Here is a 25357-nt window from a genome sequence, read left to right as displayed (position 1 = left end):
TGATAACGCACACCGCTGACTTCACAAACAAAGCTATTCCAGAAAGTCATCCCTTAAGCACTTATTCTTCCGATGTGCCCTCAATGTTCACCTTTTTGTTCTTTATCGTACAACTGCTGACAAAATTTAATTCCAGACAAAAATGCACTTCCAGAGGGGGAGGGGGGGGAGAGAGGAGAGGGAGGGGGGAGGGACGAAAAGAGAGGGACTGTACAGCTCAGACACTGAAAGACTGTACAGCTCTACAACATTTTCATATACATAGTGAGAGCAGTGCAAAACAGAAATAGATTTGCTTACCAGTACAGCAACAATCCAAAGTGCCATTGGAGCAGCCTCTATTTTGTGAAGCCTAGTTTGTTGGACTTGTTTATAAGAAACTGGCAGATAAAGACTCTGCAAGAACCTTGTGAACATAAGTGGTATATATGGTTCCCAATCAATATATCCAATATTGTGATGGGCAAGACGAGCCATCAACCACATGATTTCCTGCAAAACATGAGAGTATAAGTTAAATTATGCAATAACCTCACATTACTTGCAATAGACCACAGTCCACAAGCAACTCTGTAAGATGTACTTAGATATGGTATTATATAGAACAGTATGAAGTGAAATAAATTTTTGCAAAAAACTTTATTCCAAATAATAGTTAGTGTCAGGGAAGAGTAGCACACTCTGAAACAGAACACCAGATTGGATGTCAAGCTTAACTCTAACAACATTCACATCTAGTATTTAATAAGACTCCCTCTTTATTCATCTCACTATTTGTACACAATATTTATAATAGTTTCATATGGAATCTCAGTATTTTTCCATCTGCATGAGAAGTTAACGGAGAAGATACTCAAAGGTAATTTTAATGGGAGGGTTGTCTAGAACTGGCTTCACCAGGATGTCCATTTTCTGTAGAGATGTATATTGGTGGAACATATATAACTACAGCGATATGCGTGAGGCGCTGGCCTGTAACGTTATGCTGGTTCAAAATCTGCTGAAATGTAAAAGAATTTGTCCATGTTCATGACAACAGCTAATATTGTGAATAGTTCATCAGACAGGGGTATAAATTCAGTGGAGTACAAATAATTTTCTTCTTTGTTGCAACAGCTGATTCTTGAAAATAATCTAGAATTCTTCCGATATGCAAACTTTACATGTGATTTGTGTAATAATCAAATTTACACAGGCACCACTTTAAATAATACTGTTCATCACACTGTCATGGCAAACAACAAACATAAATTCCATGTAAAAATCTGATGGAAAACTGACCTGCTGGCTTCAAAAATCTGCCATTATTTATAGCAAACACGTAATAGATTAATTATTATAAACAGACTTTAAGTGAGTTACAATTAAAAGTTTTATACTGAATTGACAATTCAGATGGTACAATACTTCTAATTTACAAATTAATGTTTTTAAATACAAAGGTCGCAGTAATCAGTATGTTTTCGTAGTGACATACGAAATATTCAATTTAACAATTCAGTTACTCATTTCTTTACTTATGGCCAAACTAGTTAATAAAAATAGTTCCTACCATATACTGAGAGATGAAATTAAATATAGAATTTCATGATATAGGTAAAACTTATGTATTTGACTTGGTTATCAGGAAGTTAGATTTGTTTGCATTTGCTAATAATGTCCTCATCATGAATTGTACAGTTTTAACATATTTACTTGTTTCTATAACTTTGAACATATGAAAAGTTTAACACTTTGGGTCCTGAGACATTGTGCACGGGTGTCTGCCATAAAGACTGGCTGATTTTAACGTATTTTAAACTACTATAACTCATGAAAGGTTTCAGTTATAGCAATAAAAGTACTCTATTGAAAACTTAGACTTTCTTGTTTAAAACCATATATAATACCTTTCTCTTGAATTAATACATACATTTGACAAGCGTTATTATTATAACATTGTTTTTGAAAAAAGGAAAAATTGGTCAAATGTACATTCACTTTATTTTCTACATGGAATTTTTTTTTATTTTACACAAAATTGTAATTATGATGGATACAGTATGTCTTATCCACGGTAACCTCCTGTAATTATTTTAGGATGCAATTCTGCACTTTGTGTGATCATGTCGACGCTACTGAGACCGCGTGGGAAAAAATCGCCGCTCACAAACCCGACAAATAAAAAGGGAAACTACCCTTCCACAGTATGCCCGCACCATCTAGAGACCAATACTCGAATTACAGTCCATGCAGCGCCTCCCAGACAAGCGGGAGCTGTAAGAACACACAAAGGAAGGAAGGGGAAGAACGAGAACATGCGCCTGTAAAATTACGGGCGCCGGACTTCCGGGCAGGCCGCGCACGCCCTTATTTTTACGGGGCGTCGGCGCCTAAGTGTTAATACATTTAAGAGAAATACATTTTTGTTAATATTACACTGAAATACGATGGTAGTAATGCTTGATAAATTACACTGCATCACACATTGCTTGTAATTATATTTCTGAAAATTACGAAACAAGTCAGATAATCTTATTCATTGCTACCAGTGTCAGCAGTACATTTCAATACATAGGATATTATCACATAGTTATTATTTCCACAATATTTCCCTAAGGTGACTTTTACTCATGTTTGGCAGTTTCATATTATTGTCTTTTGGTATTGTTTACATCCACAGTTACATGTATTTGCTAGAAAATTCATATTTCAGATCTGGACATCAGTATTTAGTAAATGAATATTCTATGTGTGACTTTGGATACGGTTGAAATCAGCTGTTACACTTCAGACCACACCATCTTTCAGTTAGATCATAATTGTACCATTGTAAATTACACATATTCTATACAGAAAAGTCGACAGAGTGTGGTGTTATGTATCACTCCAGAGGAGCAATGCATATCCCTATAATACAACGCACTAAAACCTACACACCAAAAGCTGAGGCCAGAGTCCGGCAACATCATGCAACCTTAAAACTTTCACTACACTCGCCTCGTTATAAGCCAAAAATAGAGGGCTGATCTACACCAAGATTCACTTATGCCCTCTCATAATGATAGAGACCATACTCAGTTATAATGTCGAATACAGTGATCTGCACACCACAGACATCACAGAAGGGAAGATGGGTGATCCTCTCGACTGGAATAACAGTAGAGCGACACATATCTACAATGGTAAAAAAACAGAGAGTGAAATGTAACGTCTCGTGTAATCTCTCTCGAAATTTGTAAAGTCTAAAATAAGTCTGGGCCTTTGGAGGAGTCAAGGTGGCTACTCTAAGGCAACCCTGATGTAGAACATTAAAACTACCCACAACCTTCTAAAAGGCAATCCTTCATACAAATCCAAAGGGCTTGGTTGGTTACTGCCAATTACAAAAAAGCCTTGCCATTGGAGGGTAAACAATGGTATAGTGTGCATGCGTGTATGATGTGGATAGCATTTTATATGCCTGACGAACCATGAGAAGCGATTGTCTGATGTGAATCAGTGGTTCTGCAGCCTCAGCACAGAGGCTTGCACAGAATGCCCCAGTGGCTGGCTGAATCCCTTCATGGTGCACCACGTCCAGCAGAGAAGCCACTGGAGCACTGGGGCACCTTCCTTCTCTCTCAGAAATCCTCCTGTTGGTCTCCCATACAACAGTACTCTTGTACTGTTCATGGAGCAGTTAATGGCCATCAGGAACTGTTGCCACGATCTCTTCTTGCTCTGTCGAATAAACCAGCAACATTTAGCCCTTGCCGACAGAAAAACAGTGAGGTTCTCTGCAATTGGCCAGCACTTGAACCAAAGCAGAGCTGCCAACCTGGTCCTGATTGCAGAGCAGCAGCCGTCACTCCTCAAGGGACAGACAGCCTTTTCAGTTGCCCAGAAAACTGCAGAGGTAACACTTCAGCGACATGGTGGACAATTTACACAATTGGTCCAACCATTCTTGGATGCTGATACAATGTTTATACTCAGCAAGGTAGCTGTAAAGTGTCTCTACTGCTCACCCATCACAGGGGTTTTCTATTAGGCATCACTCTGTCTGGCAGGTGAATCCAGATCAAGAAGTAATCACTGACATTTAAGTCAGTGGACGCTTTCTATTGAGCAATGTAGGCAAGGGCTGGACAGCAAAGTGGCAAATAGATAGCAGAAACAGCCCTGTTGCAGTGCGATAGCAGAAAACAACCCTGTTGCAGTGGCAAAAGTGAGTGCTTGAGACCATATTTACCAAATACACAAATGAAGACATGAGAAACCTTTCGTTGCTCTACCCCTGGAGGCAGGTAGTTGCAGAGCCCCAAAGCACATTTTGTGCATTAAAATCACCAGAGAGGATGAAGAGGTTGGGGGGTCAAGTAAGAAGGTTATAGAGAGCCACTTCATCAAGCACGACATGTGGTTGCAGGTAGAGGTAACATATGGTCAACCAATGACGAACATGCACGGACACTGTAGTGCTGGTAGGTTGGTCATGAGGAAGACAGACAAGGAGTGGTACGTGCTGTTGTGAAAAATAAAATTAAAAATTTGTGTAGGTAACTAACTACAGCCATGAGATACTTACAGAAAAGCACTTTTATTTGTCATTAGCTGTATATATATCATTTATTTTTGACCGGTTTCAGTTATTTCAACCATCATCAACAGGAACAAAATGATATAAAAATACATATTTCTTAAAGAGGACACTTTCATATACCAAATGTAACAAGGGCAAAACGTGGAATGCAACATAACCCAATTTTGAAAATACACTGAAAAACTCAGGTAAGTTATAAATATGCTCCTGACAGTTCTAACATGCCTTTTTAAACCAACCCATGTTATAACTTTTCTTCCAGTTGAATGATGGTTGAAACAACCAAAACCATTCACAAATAACTGCAATATATACATCTAATGCCAAATAAAGATGCTTTTCTATAAATTGACAAAAATAGCCACTCCTCCTTTAGCTTTGTCTCCACTGAGGTTGTCCTGTTTGTGGGGAACATATCCACGTAGTGCAGGGGCGTCAGATGATTTGAAACGAGTCTCCTGAAGACAAATACACAATGATCGACACTTGGACATAGTTCCTCCATGTGCGTCCTGAACCCCTACAAGTTCCACTGAAGTATGGAAGCCTTCTTAACAGTTGTAGGTCTGCCCCTGTCTTACCCCCTATCGTTCCGCCATGGTGGAGAGACTGCAGCAGCGGAGGAAGGGTTTTTTTTTGGGGGGGGGGGGGGGGGGGGTGTCACTTGAAGGATTCACCAGTGACCTCAGGCAAACAATGTCCATACCATCAATTGTACGGTCACTGTCGGATGCAATGGACACAGGACAAGGTTGCATAGTCTGAGGGCTTCACAGTGGATTGCTTTGGCCTGTTGGTCTTTGTCGCCAGCTTGGTTTGTGGCAAGGTCAATGTAACAAACACTTTGCCAGATCTCTTCCTCTGTCTGTCTTTACCTTGGCCAACACTGTGTTTAGAAACTATTAATGTTTCATCAATAGAAAGGCTGAGCTGCAGAACCATTGGGGCAGGATGACAGCTGCATTTGCAGTTGTAAGCAGATGTGCCCTGCTCAACCGACATAGTCCGAGTGCTAACAATGATCTTCTGGACATGCTGCTTCAACAGAAAGGCAAAAGACTTCACAAAACTTGGTGGCTGAGTGGCCTTAAATTTCTTCTTTGCAGCAAGAGCATGAGACACATTGTGTGATTTATCTCCTGAATCTTCTTTTCTTCAGTGAAGACAGGACAGCCCCTGCTCCAAACCAGATGAGCCTGGGGCAACTAAGACACATTGGTGGGTCAGTGCACAGAAAACCTATTTCGTGAGCCACAGTGTCACATCTTCCACAAGTAGCAGGACTGTTACAACTCATAGTTGTGCAACCGAAGCACTGACACTTTAAGCAGCACATCGGATTTGGGACGTAACGTCTAATCTTGTTGCAGAAAAACCTGCTGCAATACACTCCAGCAACGTCGGCAGATTGTATGTCACGATAAAAGGTGCCAACTTCTGAAGCTCACCAACATCCCTTTCCATAAGATTCTGGACTTCTGTCAGCGATGCACTTTCCCATTTCTGTTGCAGTTCGTTTGTTAGATCTACATCTACTGGAGTTCTCATGAACAGCTAGGGAAGGACATCCAACTAGACAGAACCCCACCTGCCTGGGTAAGCCATATACAACTGAAGTGGGACAGATTCTCCAGAAGCTGCCCGCTAGCAACTGTTCCTCCTCAACATGCATGCATCTCATCGGGGCGCAACACACTTTGAGACTGAGCGGATTTTTATACATGTTTTCACCATCCTCGCGATCTGGGCGTTAAGCCCACGTCCCCAGTCCCTACGACACACAATGTTCCACGGCCGTGCCGCACGGTGCTCACTGAAGCGTATCCAGCAGAGCTTATGAAGAAAAGAGCCCTTGCCAGTCACCAGCTCCCAGGATACCTGAAATCACCATGCTCCTACCTAGCAATTAAATGCCGATTGCCAAAGGGCAAGCAATATTGAATCTGGCAAGCAATAACATCAAACCTAGCAAGAAACGCACCAAAACTGGCAAAATAAACAAATTTGGCAAAAAAAATTACACCAAATCTGACAAAAAATAAAGCAGTATTCAAAAAACAGGACCGAATTTGGCAACAATTAGCACCTATACTGACTAAAAATGACACCAAAATTGGCAAGACGTGACACCAAAATTGGCAAGACGTGACACCAAAATTGGCAAAACGTGAAACAAAAATTGACAAAACGTGAAATCAAAATTGGCAAAAAATAACATCGAATTTGTCCATAAAATAAAGCAGTTTTTTCCTCTAACTCCCATGGAGGACTGGTCAATATTCAAAAACATGACAGGAATGATCATTTGAAGCAAAAAAGTCTAGTAAACATGGGCTCTAGAATGCATACCTTAAGAGCTATGAACACTTGTTCATCTTCGCTACTGTGAAGCACATCTCTTCTACTGAACAAGTGCTCATAGTTCCTAAGGTTTGCACTTTAGAGCCCATGTTTACTAGGCTTTATTGTGTCAAATGATTGTTCCTATCATATTTTTGAATACCAACCATTCCTCCTTGGACACCCTGAATAACTGGTTAATTAATGAATAGTAGGTAAAGTTATTTATAAAAAGTGTGGCATAGATTAAATATAAATTCTGGATTTGAAGTAATTATCACAGATCTGGATAACTACACATCTCTCTCTCTCTCTCTCTCTCTCTCTCTCTCTCTCTCTCTCTCTCTCTCTCGCTCTCCCCCCTCTATTAGCAGCATTAATTTCCTTCTATCCACTCCATTGCTTACACAACTCGCATTTAATAACAGAAGTAGTTTGTACATGAAAAATAAGCAGACTGAGATGACAAATGCCCTCTATGCTGCTCACAACATGCAAATTGCCAAAGCAAAGGGAACGTGAACTTCCTTTGATCATTCACTGAAAGACTGACAACCAGAGGTATACAAGCGAGCACCTATGAATGTGAATCATACACTCGCATTTACACTAGAAACAATGTTCATTCACTTGTGTTCGCTCTCATGCAAACCAAGCTTTACATGAAGGTCATGATTAGATTTAAGAAAAATAATTTTACACCCTGAATCACAGTATCATTGAATAATCCATTAACACTTACTGTTTCATATGACGAGAATATTAAGAAATATGTGGTGAATATAAAAGCAATAATCTTTCATTTATTTACTGCTCCAATCTGATAAAATTATTTTGCAACACACAAAGTAGATGACCCATGCCAGTATTTCAAGTTGGTAGTAGATCTGTTCATTTTGGTTTAGGGCACAAAAACAACTAGGGTCATACGTGTCCATGTTTGAACCATAGAACACAAAGCCGAAAAAGGGGTTAAAAGCGACTACACAGTAAGCCCAATCGGAAGGAAAGACAGCTAAAAACAGGGACTTGAAGAAAGGTCCATAAAATATGCCAGAGAGACAACAAAGGTCCTGAAATAAAAATTAAATGTCCTTCACCTTATTGCTACAATGGATAAAAAGTAAAACACAGTCAACAGCCCGAGCGTCGTTCACTAAAACAGTCGATAACTCAGACAGCAAACATAAATTAGAACATAAGTGTTTAAAAAAAATGAAGGGCATTCCCTCAGGAAATGGCAAACTGTCAAATGTTGAGGACAATGAGCACAAAGTGCTGGGGGATCACCACTTAACAAATGGTGTACTGTATTCCAGCAACTTTTAGAGAACAGTGTGAATTAGCAAATGGCTATTTACAATGCATAAATATTATGATAAAATACAACTAATACTGCTGCTCCTAAACAGCTACAACTGAATAAACAAAGGAATGTTAAGTGTTATACTCACATTTTCCCACATAGGAGCATTGTGGCAAACCTTCCAAAGGTTCATTAGCTCTTCAAACCAAAGTTTGTATCCTAGATGGCTTTTCTCAGGCGGGAGTGCAATAGGAAGAAACCACTCTAGAAATTCGATGTTATTTTCTATATTAACTCCGTCAAAAGGGCATAGGCGTGGTCGCCAGGCATCAAGCATTTCTTGTGTTGCCTCAGGAGGAAAGTAGCTAATCAAAAAGACAAACATTTATTTATTTTTTTCTTTCCCTTGCAGAAAGCAAAGAAATATAATATTTTTGACTACTTACAAACGCGCAGCATGAACTAAATTCTTCAAGGTATTCTCTAGTGAACTGGAAAGTGAAACTGAGAATTAGATATTTACACATTAGATAAAACTGCCATACATTAACACCTAAAAATACTTACGAGAAGTATCTATACATTCCAATTGCAGTGAGACTTGTGTTCATTATCCTCTCGCAGAGCTCAAATAGTGGTTTCCATGGCAACTGTAATTCATCTGGTGACAGCAATTCCTTCTTCCTACACACAATTTTTGAATAAACTGTAGACAATGAAATGAGTGTATTCCACAACTTAAAACAGAAATACACAGAATTCATACAGGTCAAAGTTTAAACATTACACTTGCAAGACTGCAGTACTTTTCGCTTTCTCCTCTCAGTATCTACTGAATAATAATGGTTCATTTAAGGCCAAACAGAAATGATCTAAAACAAAAATTCAGTTGAGGCAGAAAGGTGCTATTTTTTCCAAAACAGATGCCATTGCTAACTTGACTGTAGTATGTAATAACTTCTTTATTTTTTGGGCTAATGATGCCTTGTGTGCTCTTCATCCTTTGACGTCTACTAGTCTTGCTTAAGAAAGTGACATTCAAAATTTAAACACGTACACACGCACCAATCACATAACAGAAGTTATGTGGAAGCACTCTTTGATATCTGCAAAAAACTCGTCTTTCAGAATTCCCTAGGGACAGAAGACGAAAAAGAATCTTCGAGCGCAGGATATGATAAGAGCATGGATGTCTAAGAAAAGTTGGCAAAAAAGCAATGTCAAGCAGCAGACTCTCACTTTACAAGCTTTTACAACTCAGGTCAAACACACTGGTAATTTTACAGAATTGCTTTTTATAATTAAACATCGGCAACTTTATCTTTGGTTGCAAATCTCAGTGAAATTCTGTCAAAAATGCAGTCAACAGGGGTGCCTTGGTATTAAATGTTTACAGACTACACTTCTTGAGATGTGGGTACTGGTAAATCTCATGCCTCCAAATACAACTGGTAGCAGCAGATCTTATCTTCTGTGATTACAGTTCACAGAAAAGATGAATTTCGCTCACAAATGTTACTTAATCTCCATAAATTCCCATCCATGTTGTCTCCAGCTAATCAGTAAATTTATAACATATAAATAAAGGAAAGATTTTCAGTTTACTCAAACATTAGTAAGTAATGAAGCTGACACTGTCCTTCCAAATGAATCCGTCACCCTTTTGAGGACAGTGTGCTGCTTTGAAACCCCCTGATAAATTAAAGCTATGTGCTAAACTGTGACTCAGACCCTCAAATTTGCCTTTCACAGGCAATGCTTTTATCAACTAAGCTATCCATGTATGACTTGGGACCCACCTTCAGAGTTTAATTTCTACCAGTAGCTCACAGTATTTACCAAGCTCCACAGAGGCTCTCCTGCATAGCTTGCTGGACTCAGATGCCAGAAAGAACGGCTAACTCATTACTTACGATGTATTTCCAGACTTAAGTTATTACTTTCTAACATAATATATCTGCCGGTGTACACCGAAACTTTCTCATAGCATGCATTTTCACTTCCAAGGCATTTCAAATGCCTGACATGTTAATTGCATTAATACTGACAGTTTACTGCTACTTTTTGATTTGCCCTTGAAGTTACAGAAATCCCTTTATTTACCATCCTCGTCTATATTATATCAATTAAATATACCTATTAAATGCATAGGGTTTTCATGAACAACAGTTTTCACAGATGGATTATTGAAATAATCCTTGGTTATGGGATTAAAATAACTGCAAAACTATAGTAGACAGAATGGCTGCCAGTACTTACCTTCAGAACACAAAATTTTAAAACTACCAATAGAGGCATATAAAATTAGAAAAGAAAACTATCCTAGATTCCTAAGGGAGGAAATAAGGGTACAACTGAGAAAGTTGTAAGGGAGTCCAGAATTCCTCGCACCAAAGTTTAAGAGAGACCCATTGATTGTGAGGATGAGGGAGACGAAGATAATGGATTTGTTAATTAAAATAACTGTACAGATTTACCACAAATTTAATACAATCTTACTTCAAGAGGCATATCGATACATTTGCAAACTTGCTGACGAGCCATGGTTCCAGGCTAGGAATGGTCGTTAGTTCATACATCAAATGAATGAATGCTATGTGATCTTCTTTTGAAAATTTCAGTCCATATACTTTTATGTATCTGGAAAGGAGATACACTGTATAAGAAATCATAAATTTACACATATGAAAATACATTGTGAGCTGTTTTCAACCCTTCTACATCTACAGCCATACTCTGCAAGCCACCTGACGGTGTGTGGCGGAGGGTCCATATACAGGGTGAGGCATAATATCAAGCAATTTTAAAAAGCACGTGAATCAAGCTGCATCGGAGAGAGGTGGATGGGATAGCGTCAGTTACATTTGGCAAGAAATAACATTTAGTTATAATGGAGTGCTGGACTCCACAGCATCACATGTATGCTGTCAAAGCATTTTATCAAAACGATAGTTCATACCAGCTAGCAAGCTGTGCATTCCGCAAGCATTTCAACATTAATTGAAATCGGCTAGTGCCGTCTGCCTGTGTGATTAAAAAGTGGGTTGAGAACTTCGAGGAGACAGTGCCAATGACAAAAACAAAACCTGGGAGACCAAAAACGGTGCGCACACCTGAAAAAATCGAACATGTAAGAGTTTCCTTTGAGAGAAGCTCTTGTCACTCAGCTCACTGGCACAGCGCTACACTTGGGAACACACCGAACAGAACGGTAAGAAGAATTTTACACCAAGATTTGCACTTTCACCCCTACAAAATCCGAATGGTTCAGGCCCTTAAGGAAACAGATTATGTGAGCCAAAGCTGTTTCTGCTAAGAATTTTTGGACATGATTAATCAAGACAAGGACATTGTAAACCATTTATGGATCAGTGATTAAGGTCACTTCCATCTCTCCAGTTACATGGAAAACCAGAACTTTCGGTTCTGGAGTGACATTAACGAAAGAGAACTGCATCAGCAACCACTGCACTGTGCAAAAGTTACTGTGTGGTGCGCCATGTCTTCATTAGGGATCACAGGGCCATACTTTTCTGAAGGTGGTCTTGGCAATGCTTTAACAGTGATTTCACAGAGATACACAGACATGTTGGAAAACTTTTTTATGCCACAACTTGCACACTACAAAGTGAACAATACGAATTTTTCCAGCAGGACGGGGCAACCTTCCACAGTGCTCTAGTAAACATGAACATTGTCAATCATTTGTTTCCAAATCATGTGATCTCCCGAAGTGGGGAATTGCATGGCCCTCTGTTTACTGGACCTCACAACATGTGACTTTTTGTTGTGGGGCTATTTGAAAAGTAAATTTTACCAAAATAACCCCCCTCAAATAATTGAAGCCCTGAAGGAGTGGATCCAACAGGAAGTTGTTCAAATCCCACTGGCAATGCTGCGCAATGTGATGAATAACTTCAAGGTCCGGTTGGAGGAATGTGTGCGTCAAAATGGACACCATCGTACAGGAGATATCTTCAAAAAATAACCTACGTTTTACTACTGCAGAAAATGCTTTTTCATGTATTTTAAGATTATGACATAAAAAATTTAACGAATTGTTTTTACTTAACGGTCTTTTAAAAATTGCTCTTTATTATGCCTCATCCTGTACGCCTGGGAAGAAAGACAAGTAATTCATTAAACATGATTGTTGCAACTAAAGTTAATATTTTACAACTAGTTACTGAAAATATGGTATTCAGTGATTAAAAAAAGAATTTTCATATTACCAAAACCAAAAATCATGCTGTACATCTCTTACCAAAAATTACACTTTTCAAACTCACACATGGGAGAGAGAGATGCTGATTTTACATTGTGATCAGAAACTGTATGCATGGAGTGTTACAGTTCATTTTCAAACGGTGTGTGCTGTGCAACTACTAGTCAGTCAATGTGAGCAATGAGAATTAAGTGCATGCAACAGAAAAATGTTTGAAACCAAAAGAGTGTAACCATTACTTTCATCCATACCAAAAAGCTATGAATGCTTTCTTTCTTTACTTTTGTGTTTACTTATTGGCTATATTGCAGGTTGTACCTGTGGTAAGTAAATTCAGAACTCTGATATACATTAATGAGTCAAACCACTATGACCATCTGCTTAATTGCATGTTGGCTTAGGTTTGGAATGCAGTACAGCAGTAATTCTGCATGACATGGGTTCTAACAGTCCTTAGTAGGTTTCCGGCAGTATGTGGCACCAATGTCTACACACTGATCATGTAATTCCCATGAATTACAGGTCTGTGGTTTGTGTGTGTGGAACTGGCACACAATATTGTCACAGACGTGTTCCATCGAGTTCAGATCAGGCAAATCTGGTGGCTAAGACACCAACATGAGTTCACTATCAATTCCCTCCAACCACAGTGGCATGTTTCTGGCCTTATTACGTGTACAATAATCCAGTTGGAAGATCCCATCGCTGTCAGGGAAGAGTCCAAGCATGAAGGGATGCAGGTGATCCACAATAATGTTTAGACAGTTGTCATGGTGCCTTCGTTTACCAACACAGATCCCATGGGAACGAACATCAATATGCCCCATAGCATTACACTGTCCCCACTGGCCTGCACCCACAGTACAGTGCATGTTTTGAGCACTCATTCAAATGGTTAACAGACACAACCGCTGACACGACGTGACAAGAAACATGATTTCGCTCATGGTTTGTAAGCGCACTGAACACAGTATCATCCACTAGCTAATGCTGACTACATTGGCAGTGCCAGCAAAGTTGTCGCTGTAGACTGAGGTGACTCAATATCAATCGACACGGCTTCTTTCATCAATCACTGTGCAAGTGATTAACTTTGTGTGTCATGTAATGTTGTTCACTTTCTTTCAAGTAGAACCTTACAGTTTTCTGTCACAGTTGTCCGATGGAAAACGGTGCAAAAAGAGAGAGGAAAAACTGTTAGATGAAAAAACAAGTAAAAAGTCACAAAAGAGTTGAAGTTCATGATGAAAAATGTTGTTCTCGCAGAGTTTAGGTGTTACCTATGTCTATGAAGAACACCATCATAAAAACTGAGACACTATTTTCGAAAGTGTAAGTAACAGTGGACCACATTCCAAAAAGATGAAATATGTCAGTTACTCTGAATATGTGGAACAGGTTTCAGACAGCGAGTGCTTCCATCATCCCCATGAATGGCATAGTCATACTTTTCTTTATAAAATCCAAAACTACAGTGTTTATGTCCAGCCATCAATGTCACTTTTCCTAACCCTTTAGCAAGACAAAGTGCACTAAAAATGGTGTTTTTGTACAGATCTTTAATGTGGTCTAACAGTTAAACAACATACTTTTGTTGTACACAACTATACATTTTTTCCTGTAGCATTTGCAAAAAGCTTCTCAGAGAATTTCAATGACATACATGTATGGGACTGCATCAGTAGTATCAGGATAACAGCACCATAAACCACTGTCACGCTGTCAGGAGAAGAGGTTCTGCAAATGTTTGCCATATTATATCAAATGTAGTTAAACACATAACTCAGGTAAGGTTCGTGTGTTCATTATCACTGCTGCCATACAAAGTGCGCAAAATGTTGACCTTGAGCATTGCCACACACTATAAAGTGATTCTGGAGAAACATTTCTGCATGATAATTTTCCTCTGGAGTTAACAGCAACACGCGTTTGTGTTATACGGCATTTCATGTTTTTGTGAGTCATCGGTGTTTCACAAAAGGTCTCCTGTTTAATTTTTGCAACAGATAAAACAATAGTATTTTTAAGGTTGGTGAGTGTGCAGACCATTTTGTGTTTCCTGAACAACCGTTTCAGTGCTTTCCAAATATTCTCTTAAGACGGTCTGCCACTGCAGTGCTGAATAGGAGGGATATCCATTATGTTAGTACCACACTGACTGCCTTATGTCCAGTGGGATGTCTTCCAATAAGTAGGGCAACAGCATATTGTAGGAGCTTGAGATACTTGAGTGTACTTAGATACCCATCAATAAAACAAGAACCAATGATGCAGGTCTTGCAAAACATGCATTAAACACTGACAGACCCAGAGCATTGTTTTGGTCCACATCTTCATGAGTGGATTTTCAACTGACGATTAGTGCACATTGAAGAATGTCTTGCCCATGGTTCATAAACAATGCTTCTTCTTTTAAAAAAAATTTGCAGAGAGATGCCACACCACTAAGCACTTTTCATAGATAACATTCGGTGAACTGCAACCAATTCCCAAAGCCACTGTCATAAAGCTGTAGATGCAACGAAATATGAAGACTACGAAATGCGATGGAATGTAGTATTCACAGATGGAATGTAGTAGTCACAGAACACTAGTTTGGTTGATCCATCTAGCACTTCTGAGATGCCACTTAGTGACATTTGCATTGTGTTACTGCTGCTAAAGTGTTAGTTTCATTTTCTTCACTAATTGCTCTTCTTTTTCCTTGTATTTTATTCTCCTTACTTCCAGTTTCCAGAACTTTTTTTATAATGTTTGCAAAGAAAGATTGTAAGTGCTTGGCACTCTTCAGCATACAACTCCACCACTGCGCTAATAGTTTTGTGACATTCACCATAAACATTATTAACGTTTTCAGTTGTCTTTTACATTGTGAATGCCTTGATAGCTTTAAAAGTAAGTTACGTGACTGCTACAACAGCAGAACACAAAATGATGGGCTCCGAGTGCATAGATAACACAAGAACCATACCCAAGTTATGTTTCTTCACTAATTTGGTATAAAAGGACAGATGTTTGTGCAACCTCTTCTCCTGACTGTGGGGCAGTGGTTTGTGTTTCTGTTATCCTGATGCTATTTGATCAAGTCCCATACATTATGTGGTTGAAATTCTCTTAAAAAATCCTTTCAAATGCCACAAAAAGAAAGGATGCAGTTCCATTAGAAATGTTGGTCTTACCCATGAGTCTTGCCTCAGATCAAACACTGCACCTGTGTAAATAATAAAGCAATATACTGAATACCAATTTTCTCACACTGGATCTAGAAAACTCAAAAATTTAAGAGTTATTAGGAATATATTCGTGATTCTCAGCCTGGTCCACAGACATATTTCCTGACAGGGCCTCCCAATTAGTCTCACACACTAAACAAACCAAATTCCTGAAATGGCAGCTTGAATTTCCTATGTAATACAACCCAGACTCTAGACACACATGAATCTGCTCCTTACGGACTGCAGTACATTTACCCCAAGACAGTGCATTTTCTGTTAGTTTTGAAGGTATAAAAAGGCTTTAGCAGTTATTTTGGGAATACACTCCTTCCTCCCATTGCTCTCGTCAGCGAAGTGAAAATATACTCTCAAATGTGAAAAAGCAACAACCATGAATTTTAAAATTTTCCCGGCAAATTGAATGTTCAAACAAATCTTGGGCCTGCAGTCGGTCGTTGTCTAATTAATTCCATGATATTTCGACTGTGCAGCTGCCAGCCATCTTCAGGTGATCCATCAAATACTGATGAAGACTTGCTCCATTGCATAAAATATAGTCCACTGCAAGTATTCCACACATGCTTTAAAATCACATTGGCAGATGTGCCACACTTCCTGGCGGCAGTGCTCTTGCTTGTGGAAACACAGAACTCTGCTACCCTCTGCAATGGTGCTCACCATGGGCGTTGGCGCACTCTGTTGTCTTCGATCAGAACAAGTCAAGGAGACAATGGGGTTCCATGCACTGTTCAACTGGTAGCCATTATCACAGTTCACTAACTTTTCCACCAGGCATATTCCCATGGACTCTTTAATAATGAAGTCCCAAAAAGATGTTGCTGTGGTCAGAATCATAGTTCTGTCATACTGCATTGAATATCTACCGGAAATGCAGTGTTCAGCAATAGCAGACTTGCTTGGTTTTGTAATATTGATGTTGAGTGCAGTGCTCTTTGAAAGTGTGTGTGGTCTGCCCTACATGAGCTACACCACAATGACAAGGTACTTTGTAAATTTCGGTCTTCCACAATAGCAAGACGTCTTTCACTGATCCCAAAAGGCCTGCAACCTTAGATAGCTTTTAAACAAACTGTTGCCCACACAAAGAAGTGTGACCTTATGTAGATGCTTGCACAGAACACTTGCAGTGTGCTATATATTGTGGAATGGTGCAAGTCTTCATCAGTCTTCAATGGCTCACCTGAAGATGGCTGGCAGACACCCAGTCGAAATATTATGAGATGAAGTTAACAATGTCTGAATGCAAGCCCAAAATTTGTTTGAACAAAACAATTACTGTCAGTTGAATGTCACACAATCCACATGTCTAAATAAAATGCAATTCTGTTACGTAAATATATCTATGCATAGAAAGTACATGAAACTGCATTCATTAAACAATTTAAGCAGTGATTTCAATATCATAGAATATTAAAAAACATTGGTGTTATTCATCTGTGTGGCCTGTTGAAGGAATCTACCTCAATTGTTGTCTCCTTATGGAATGTTTGCAGACATCTATGAGCATTAAAACTACCAGCAGATTAAAACTGTGTGCCGAACTAGAACTCGAATCCAGGACCTCATACTGAAATCTAGTACTATTCTCTATTCCCTGTTGTTCTAATCAATGTGCAAAACCAGTAATGCATTGTCTGTCTCAGAGATTTTGTGGCCATGACCCTGCAGGGCTGTTTAAGGCCCAAGCAAAACAAGTCACCGATCGGGGCGCAGAGCTGAGATGGGCGCCCATGGCTTCTCTGCACTTTAGAAATGGAAATACTATCTATGACCATGCTCCCACAGCAGAGTTTATTAACACAGACTTCCAAAATTCCTTCACCAAAGAAGATGAAGTAAATATTCCAGAATTTAAATCAAGAACTGTTGCCAATATGAGTTAACTTATAAGTAGATGTTCTCATAGTGTACCAACTTAAATCACTCAATAAAAGCAAGTGTACAAGTCCAAATCGTATACCAGCTAGGTTTCTTTCAGAGAACGCTGATGCAATAGCTCCATACTTAACAATCGTATACAATCGTTCACTGGACGAAAGATCCGTACCCAAAGACTGTAAAAGTTGCACAGGCCACACCAATATTTGAGGAAGGTAGCTGGAGTAATCCACAAAATTACAGGCCTTTGTCATTAACGTCAACATGCAGCAGTATTTTGGAACATACGTGGAGTTTGAAGATTATGAATTACCTTGAAGGGAATGGTCTTTTGACAAACAGTCAACATGGAAATAACATCGTTCTTGTGAAACACAAGCGGCTCTTTACTCATACGAAGTGTTGATTGTTTTTGAGAAGGGATTTCAAATTGATTCTGTATATCTAATTTTCCAGAAGGCTTTTGACAAGGTACCACATAAGTAACTTGTAGTGAAATTGCTTATGGAATATCACCTCAATTGTGTGACTGGATTCATGATTTCCTGCCAGAGATGTCACAGTTCATAGTTATTGACAAAAAAGTAACTGAGTATAACAGAAGCGATTTCTCACATTCACCAAGTTAGTGTTATAGGCCTTTTGCTGTTCCTTATATATAAAAACGATTTAGGAGACAATCTGAGCAGCCATCTTAGGTTGTTTGCAGATGCCACTTGGGGTGCCACGCCGAGAGGGGTGACAGGTGTCCCCAAGTGGAAGATTTGCATACACTGCTTATCACAATTAGTAGCGAAAACTGACATGGGCGACAAGTGTACAAGGGGAGTGGAAGGGGGAGGGGCACCGCAAGTGATGTCATGTACGTGGAAAAATACTTTTTAACTGGGCCTGTATCTATAGTATCTTAAGATACTGATAGAGGTTGGACCTGAACAACCACATTTACAACACTGCTAACCTCCGTAAACAACTGCACTGTAGCAGTTATCGAATGCTTTGTGTACTCTGCTTTGTATTGTGCATCGCTTTTGTTTTGTATTTTGAATTGAGTGAAGAGACTAATTCCAGACCAAGAGAGCAACCAAGTATGACCCCCAAAGCACCAAAAGGAACTGATAATCCCTATAACCATTACGTCAGTTTTGTTTTGGCAGGAGCATACAACACTGACACAGGCTGCCAGCACTGTAAGAGGGCTTGTTCCCCCATCCCACTCCTCTATCACTGTGTACTCACAGCTCTCATTTGTTTATGCCATGACCAACCGCCACAAACTCTGCATGGTGAGTTGTTATCTCTACTTTTCTATTGTTTTCAATAATTGTGAAACACGGCAAAAAATTAAATGGAATAGATAAACTAAAGTCTCTTGGTGTGTGTGTGTGTGTGTGTGTGTGTGTGCGCGCAACTAAGAAAAGGTGTTCAATAAAGTACCTCAGTAAATTGGGAGGAAAAGGTCACAATAATTTCCATCCATCACAAACTGACAGGACAGCATAATGATTACATCTCAAGATGTGTGTGCAATTCATTTTATGATTAAAAAGAAACAGTAATAAACGATAGTAAAGAAATTAATGGCCAGAGAGAGAGAGAGAGAGAGAGAGAGAGAGAGAGAGAGAGAGAGAGAGAGAGGGAGGGGGGGGGGGGTAATGTCAAAACTCGCAATGAATGCATATCCTTTGATACTGGTATACACCTTCTCTTAAATAGCATACACAAGTATAACATAACAATATTATATGGTATTTATTATTACCAAACCACTGGTGTAAAATGAACTGTTATCGACCATAATATGCATTATAAAGTTGAGAGGTAAAAGCTTAAGTTTCTGGAGGTCAACTTCATGTAAAAAGTAATTTGTGAATAAACCGTATAACTTCCAACAATTAGAAACGTAAGATCGATAAAAACATGTTCTTTTTCCAATTCTCTTTACAGATGCTGTAACATCATGCAATATTTCTAAGTCGAAAGCCATAAAAATTGGTGTTTACGTGTGTCATTTTACAGCTGAGCGATTCTGTAATGGCAAATTTTGTATGTATTGCTGTTCCGTACAAAGGTAACAGCAATCTGATTGTAATGTATACGAATTTCTTTAGCGGAAAGCAAATATGCCAATATTATTCACCTCTGCGATGACAATGACGTTGTATGTTTACATAATGAACAAACTTGTCGCTCACCATAGCCTAGAGATTTGAAAAAAAGGTACATATATAACACTGGTTAACATTTAAGTTACTAAACTTACTTGGAAAGTCTTGCTGTCCAAATTCCACAACCTGGTCGCAGTTCACGTAACAACACTGATTTTCCAATGTTCGCTTTAATATCTGATAGCAGTCGTGTTGCATCTTCTTCTAGCTCCTTTGCAAACGGTAATAGTTTGTTGAAAACTATTTCTTTTTGAGGTTTGAATCCACTTTCTTCACAACAAACATCAGTGTCTATACTTCGCTGTGGTCCATCCATGATTGACTACCTCTTCACAGTGGCTGCACCCGACTTAATGTCTTGCGTATTCCATCTAATGACTAACGGTACTCTTCCATTTCATCAGTTCACACAACTTGCTATTTCTTCCTCAATTCCAACAGTCATCCATTGGCAGCCATCTTTCCTTTTGTATTATTGGATATCATTTGTCCACGAGTACACTTTCGTTTGTCAACACTGTCACCAACATTACAGGTTGTATCTTGTATGTCTATCGCCGAGGGGTAACAGGGTAGGTCGTGGACGCGCATGGGTGTTTAGTAGAGGTGGGCCAAACGGTTATTCTGGAGTAACCGTTATCACAGTTCCAGTTATTCTTTGATAACCGTTATCGTTAACGGTTATTAATAACTGCCAAGTTATTTTTCGCTAGCGAATACCGATAACTCCGACAGTTAAATAACGACATAGTTGGAATCCATCAGTTTAGTTATCAGTATAACTGCGAGTAGTGTGAAATAGCAGGAATGTCGTATGAATCGTGTCATAACCTCAGCTTATTAACTCCGGGTACATTTTAGTTGATGTTAGAACGATTATTAGTGTTTCAGATTATATGTTTGTAGGTTATCGGTCGCTATTGGAAATATTATCTTCGCAGCTGCGACAGAAAGTACGCGGAACTTCACCAAAGCACTGTTTAAGTAAAATGTTAACAACGTGCGTTTTTAAGTATGAAGTAATATGTAAACTGAGTACTGTAGGTTAAATTCTAAGCTTAATTTCTTGTGCTGCTCACATAATAGAATAAAGTGTACAGCCTTGTAATACAACAAAATATACGTAATGTGACAGATTCGTTTACGCCTGTGCTGTAAAAGCTAGTCCTATTGGGGAAAGTGTGAGTACGCTAATCCAAGTTTTATGTCAGATTTGCAAACTGCTCGATTTCTCCAGCGACAGCATGTTTATAACATATGAAGACATGCAGATCGAAAAGGTTGACAGTGTTACATTTCTGGGACTACAACTCGATAATAAATTCAGTTGGGAAGGGCATACCACATTTTTTCATTCTATTATTTCATAAGAGAACATATTCTGTGGTAACTCATCAAACGTAGCAAAAGTTTTTCGCATGTAAAAGCGTGTAATAAAAATCGTTTGTGGTATCAATTCAAGAACATCATGTAGGAACCTGTTCAAGGAACTTTGTATTCTAACCACTGCTTCCTAGTATATTTATTCCTTAATGAAATTTGTTACAAGTATTTCCAACCAATAGCTTAATACATAATATCAGTACTAGAAATGGGAACAGCAATCTACATAAAGACCTAAAATTACTTACCTTGGTCCAAAAGGGGTCCAATATTCAGGAACATGCATTTTCAATAAGCTGCCAGCAAGTCAGCAACCATCAAAAACTTGGTTTCAGATAAGGCAGTGTGTTTGAATGACTATTTGATACATAAGTGTCTGATTCCACCCATCATCAATATGCCGGAAATGTCTATTTTAAGTGTGTCTATAACGTCACTACATACACATGGCAACAAACACGAAGATACATATAAATAATACAATAACATTTCCCACCAAAAATACAATCAAACCAATGGGACAACTGCGGGAAGTTGGGGGTTTTAGGGTGAGGACAAGCTAGTAAAAAAAACACACCATGATCCCAAAACACAAAATGAAGAACAAAAAGAAAAAAAATACAGCATTCTGCTACACCAACAAAAATCTGCAGGAATCGGACACTTCCCTTGAACAATATAAGTCAACTATAGGTGACCATACCAAAACACCAATACCCACAACTAAAAGTACGAAAATTGGAATCAGACATTTCCCTTGACCTACATAGGTCAACCTCAGATGACGATACTAAAACATCAACGCACACAATTATGAAAATGGGAATCGGTCATTATCCGGTGACCTATATAGGTCCACCACAGCTACTGATGCCAAAAAACCAACACCTACAACTGCGAAAAATAAAACCACAATCCCAAAAGTCCACAAATCAATCATCCCTACATACATTAAATCACATTCAATACTTCATAAATACACAAAACATCACAGCTAGAAAAAAAAAATTAATTACCACCAGCAAATTCCGGCACTGCAACCTAGATCGACAGCCCCCCCCACACACACACACACAAAAAAACCAACTCATAAACACCGTGCCGTAATGACATTCACACACCACAACACCTTTACGTCGAAGCAGACGGGTGGAATCAGACGCTTCCAGTGACCCCTCCTTCTACTCTGTAGATGAATATCGTAACAGAGACTGATAGACCAGCTTAGGTAAAAATTCTGCTATATTTCAGTTTTGACAGCACTTGGTTGCAACAGTCAAGATCGGGTATTCTGTGTACGATAAATTTATTAAAAGTACGTAACTGTGTTTTATTCTGTCAGTGTACCAATTCTGTAAATATTAGCAGTTACTGTGATATATTCACGTATTTTGACAATCTCCTGACAAATGATGAGGATAATAATTATTATATTCCACTGTATTATGTTATACTTTCTGACATGTTATTTGTCATTCGCGATGGCCAGCGGCTATTTCCGTAGCAGTACGAAAATATTTGTTCGCTCCAGTTACTATCCTCTCTGGAAATATCACCTGGAACTACGACCTTTAACTGGAGTCACCGAGTCAGGAACGTCTAGACACACAGTTATTCCGTTACCAGCTTCCAGGTAATCTGTGGTGGTAGCCCGATAACTACCAGAGAACTAGAACTACGAGCCAATAACGATAACTGCCAGAGGAGAATACCGGCTCTGACAGTTATTTCCATAGTCGCTCGAATTCCTTAGTAACTTTCCTTGTACTACCCGTCCAAGCTAAATTAACACGTAAGGCGGTGGCTTAAGGGAACGACCGTACTTGTTAATGCCTGTACTGCAGCTCCTATCAGCCACGGCTCGGACATTAACTTTATTTAATTGTTTATTCTAAAAGTAACGAAGGCCCACGAAATAGTACACAGTTCTTATCAACAGATGGCGCGCAGTCTCACAGTTATTCCCATGGTCTATAGAACGCCTTCCAAATGCGCAGTACGATCTTCGGTCAACAGATGGCGCGAGGCACTGTTGACACTAAACAGTTATTGAAATAACTGCCAGAATCAGAGGAACGGTTATCGCAGTAACCGTTACTTCTCAGTAACCGGTTATTTCTATCAGTTACGTTATTTTTTGCCACCTCTAGTGTTTAGCAGGTGCTCGCGTGCTCGGGTGCGGATGATAGTGGGTGAAGTGTAGCTTCAGTATTGTTTATAATATGTCAACATAAGAGAAAGCTTAATCTTTTCTCTCGCAGATAATGTGAATAGTTTGTTCTTGTACAGCTATTTGAAATTCTTTGAGTCATTTTGTTTTTATAGGTTAGGTGCCGCACTTTAGTCAATAATTTGGCAAGGAATGTTTGTCTTGTATTAGCACTTAGTATATCACTCTTCTGTGTTACGTTGCGCTGTCGAGCAATGCTGTTTTGATATAAAATTCATCAGTTCAATAAATGTAAGCACTGTTGATCGTATTGTAGTATAAGTGTTAAGTACAGCAATGGGAATAATTTATGTTGCATGTACGACATCAACAGTAATGCTAAATCCATACATAGGAGCCAAGTTATGATCGACACGAGTTACTAAAATATTTGCCAGAGGCTTCATTATTCTGGAGATTCACAAAACGTGCATAAAGATATTTTATAACAGAAGCATTCAATGAATTTGAAATCAAAATCATCGTCATCAGCTTCCTCTGATTGAATCAGCTACAGTTTCGTAGTTGCAGAGAATTTGTCTTCACTACAAATGTCTGCCAAAGTTAGTACATTCATACATAAAATGCTGCAACTCAGACCTCATTCTGCTAGACCATTTCTAATATGATCAGTCTATATTTGTCCAACAGCTTACAGCAAGAAATTAAATCAAATCTTATGAACACACAAAGAAAGCAGAGTCTGCTGTTCTTATGGTCGTGCATGAAGCACTGATCAAAACCATCCATTAATCAGCCATCCATCATTCCATCCGTGTAAAAATAATTTTGTGATTGCTATCAGAAGTGTTTTACATGTCTAAAAGTATGTTATTTAGGAACTGGGTTCAATTGGAATTTAGAGAAAGTAGTGTTATGTCGAGTTTCCAGAGAGTGTCAGTTGCAAAGGGTGCAACAATGAGATTGAGCTTGTACTAATTCAGAGCTTCATAAGTGATTTTTCTTGTGTATGTCTATATACAGATTTTCACAACCTCATCCATGCACAAAACCACAGAGTGAAGTAGTATATGGCATAGCTGTTTTTAAGTGATTCTACCTCTATGATTAAATGATGATGGAGTCCTCTTGGGTAAAATATTCTGGAGGTAAAATAGTCCCCCATTCGGATCTCCGGGCGGGGACTACTCAAGAGGATGTCGTTATCAGGAGAAAGAAAACTGGCGTTCTACGGATCGGAGCGTGGAATGTCAGATCCCTTAATCGGGCAGGTAGGTTAGAAAATTTAAAAAGGGAAATAGTTAGGTTAAAGTTAGATATAGTGGGAATTAGTGAAGTTCGGTGGCAGGAGGAACAAGACTTTTGGTCAAGTGAATGCAGGGTTATAAATACAAAATCAAATAGGGGTAATGCAGGAGTAGGTTTAATAATGAATAAAAAAATAGGAGTGCGGGTAAGCTACTACAAACAGCATAGTGAACGCATTATTGTGGCCAAGATAGACACGAAGCCCACGCCAACTACAGTAGTATAAGTTTATATGGCAACTAGCTCTGCAGATGACGAAGAAATTGATGAAATGTATAATGAGATGAAAGAAATAATTCAGGTAGTGAAGGGAGACGTAAATTTAATAGTCATGGGTGACTGGAATGCGAGAGTAGGAAAAGGAAACATAGTAGGAAAAGGAAACATAGTAGGAAAAGGAAACATAGTAGGAAAAGGAAACATAGTAGGAGAAGGAAACATAGTAGGTGAATATGGATTGGGGCTAAGAAATGAAAGAGGAAGCCGCCTGGTAGAATTTTGTGCAGAGCATAACTTAACCATAGCTAACACTTGGTTCAAGAATCATAAAAGAAGGCTGTATACATGGAAGAACCCTGGAGATACTAAAAGGTATCAGATGGATTATATAATGGTAAGAGAGAGATTTAGGAACCAGGTTTTAAATTGGAAGACATTGTCAGGGGCAGATGTGGACTCTGGCCACAATCTATTGGTTGTGAACTATAGATTAAAACAAGAAACTGCAAAAAGGTGGGAATTTAAGGGAGTGGGTAGCTCTGAGGGATGAAGTAGTGAAG

The 25357-nt window shown here is 38.9% G+C and overlaps 2 protein-coding genes across 5 annotated transcripts in view; one reads left to right on the top strand and one right to left on the bottom strand.

The window, feature by feature from the left end:
- The window catches only part of LOC124794649 (proteasome activator complex subunit 4-like), a 228268-nt gene extending 208098 nt beyond the window's left edge, over positions 1-20170 (bottom strand). The window contains exons 1-6 of the mRNA XM_047258171.1: positions 19813-20170; positions 10710-10850; positions 8778-8894; positions 8657-8701; positions 8359-8575; positions 301-492 (exon numbers count right to left, since the gene is read on the bottom strand). Of these exons, the coding sequence (XP_047114127.1) occupies positions 301-492; positions 8359-8575; positions 8657-8701; positions 8778-8894; positions 10710-10850; positions 19813-20033 (933 nt within the window). The 5' untranslated portion in view covers positions 20034-20170. The remainder of the gene's footprint in view (positions 1-300; positions 493-8358; positions 8576-8656; positions 8702-8777; positions 8895-10709; positions 10851-19812) is intronic.
- Positions 20171-23248: 3078 nt separating this feature from the next.
- The window catches only part of LOC124795518, a 96695-nt gene continuing 94586 nt past the window's right edge, over positions 23249-25357 (top strand). For 2 of the 4 annotated variants that reach the window (XM_047259587.1, XM_047259585.1), the window contains exon 1: positions 23255-23561. The gene's annotated coding sequence lies outside the window, so the exon portion shown is untranslated. Of the gene's footprint in view, positions 23562-25357 lie in introns of all 4 variants that reach the window. The other 2 variants (XM_047259583.1, XM_047259582.1) reach the window with 2 other exon arrangements.

This window comes from Schistocerca piceifrons, chromosome 4, assembly GCF_021461385.2.
Source record: "Schistocerca piceifrons isolate TAMUIC-IGC-003096 chromosome 4, iqSchPice1.1, whole genome shotgun sequence".
In the NCBI taxonomy this organism is placed as follows: domain Eukaryota; kingdom Metazoa; phylum Arthropoda; class Insecta; order Orthoptera; family Acrididae; genus Schistocerca; species Schistocerca piceifrons.
The sequence above is the reverse complement of the archived record's forward strand: the minus strand, read 5'-3'. Positions and strand labels throughout refer to the sequence as shown.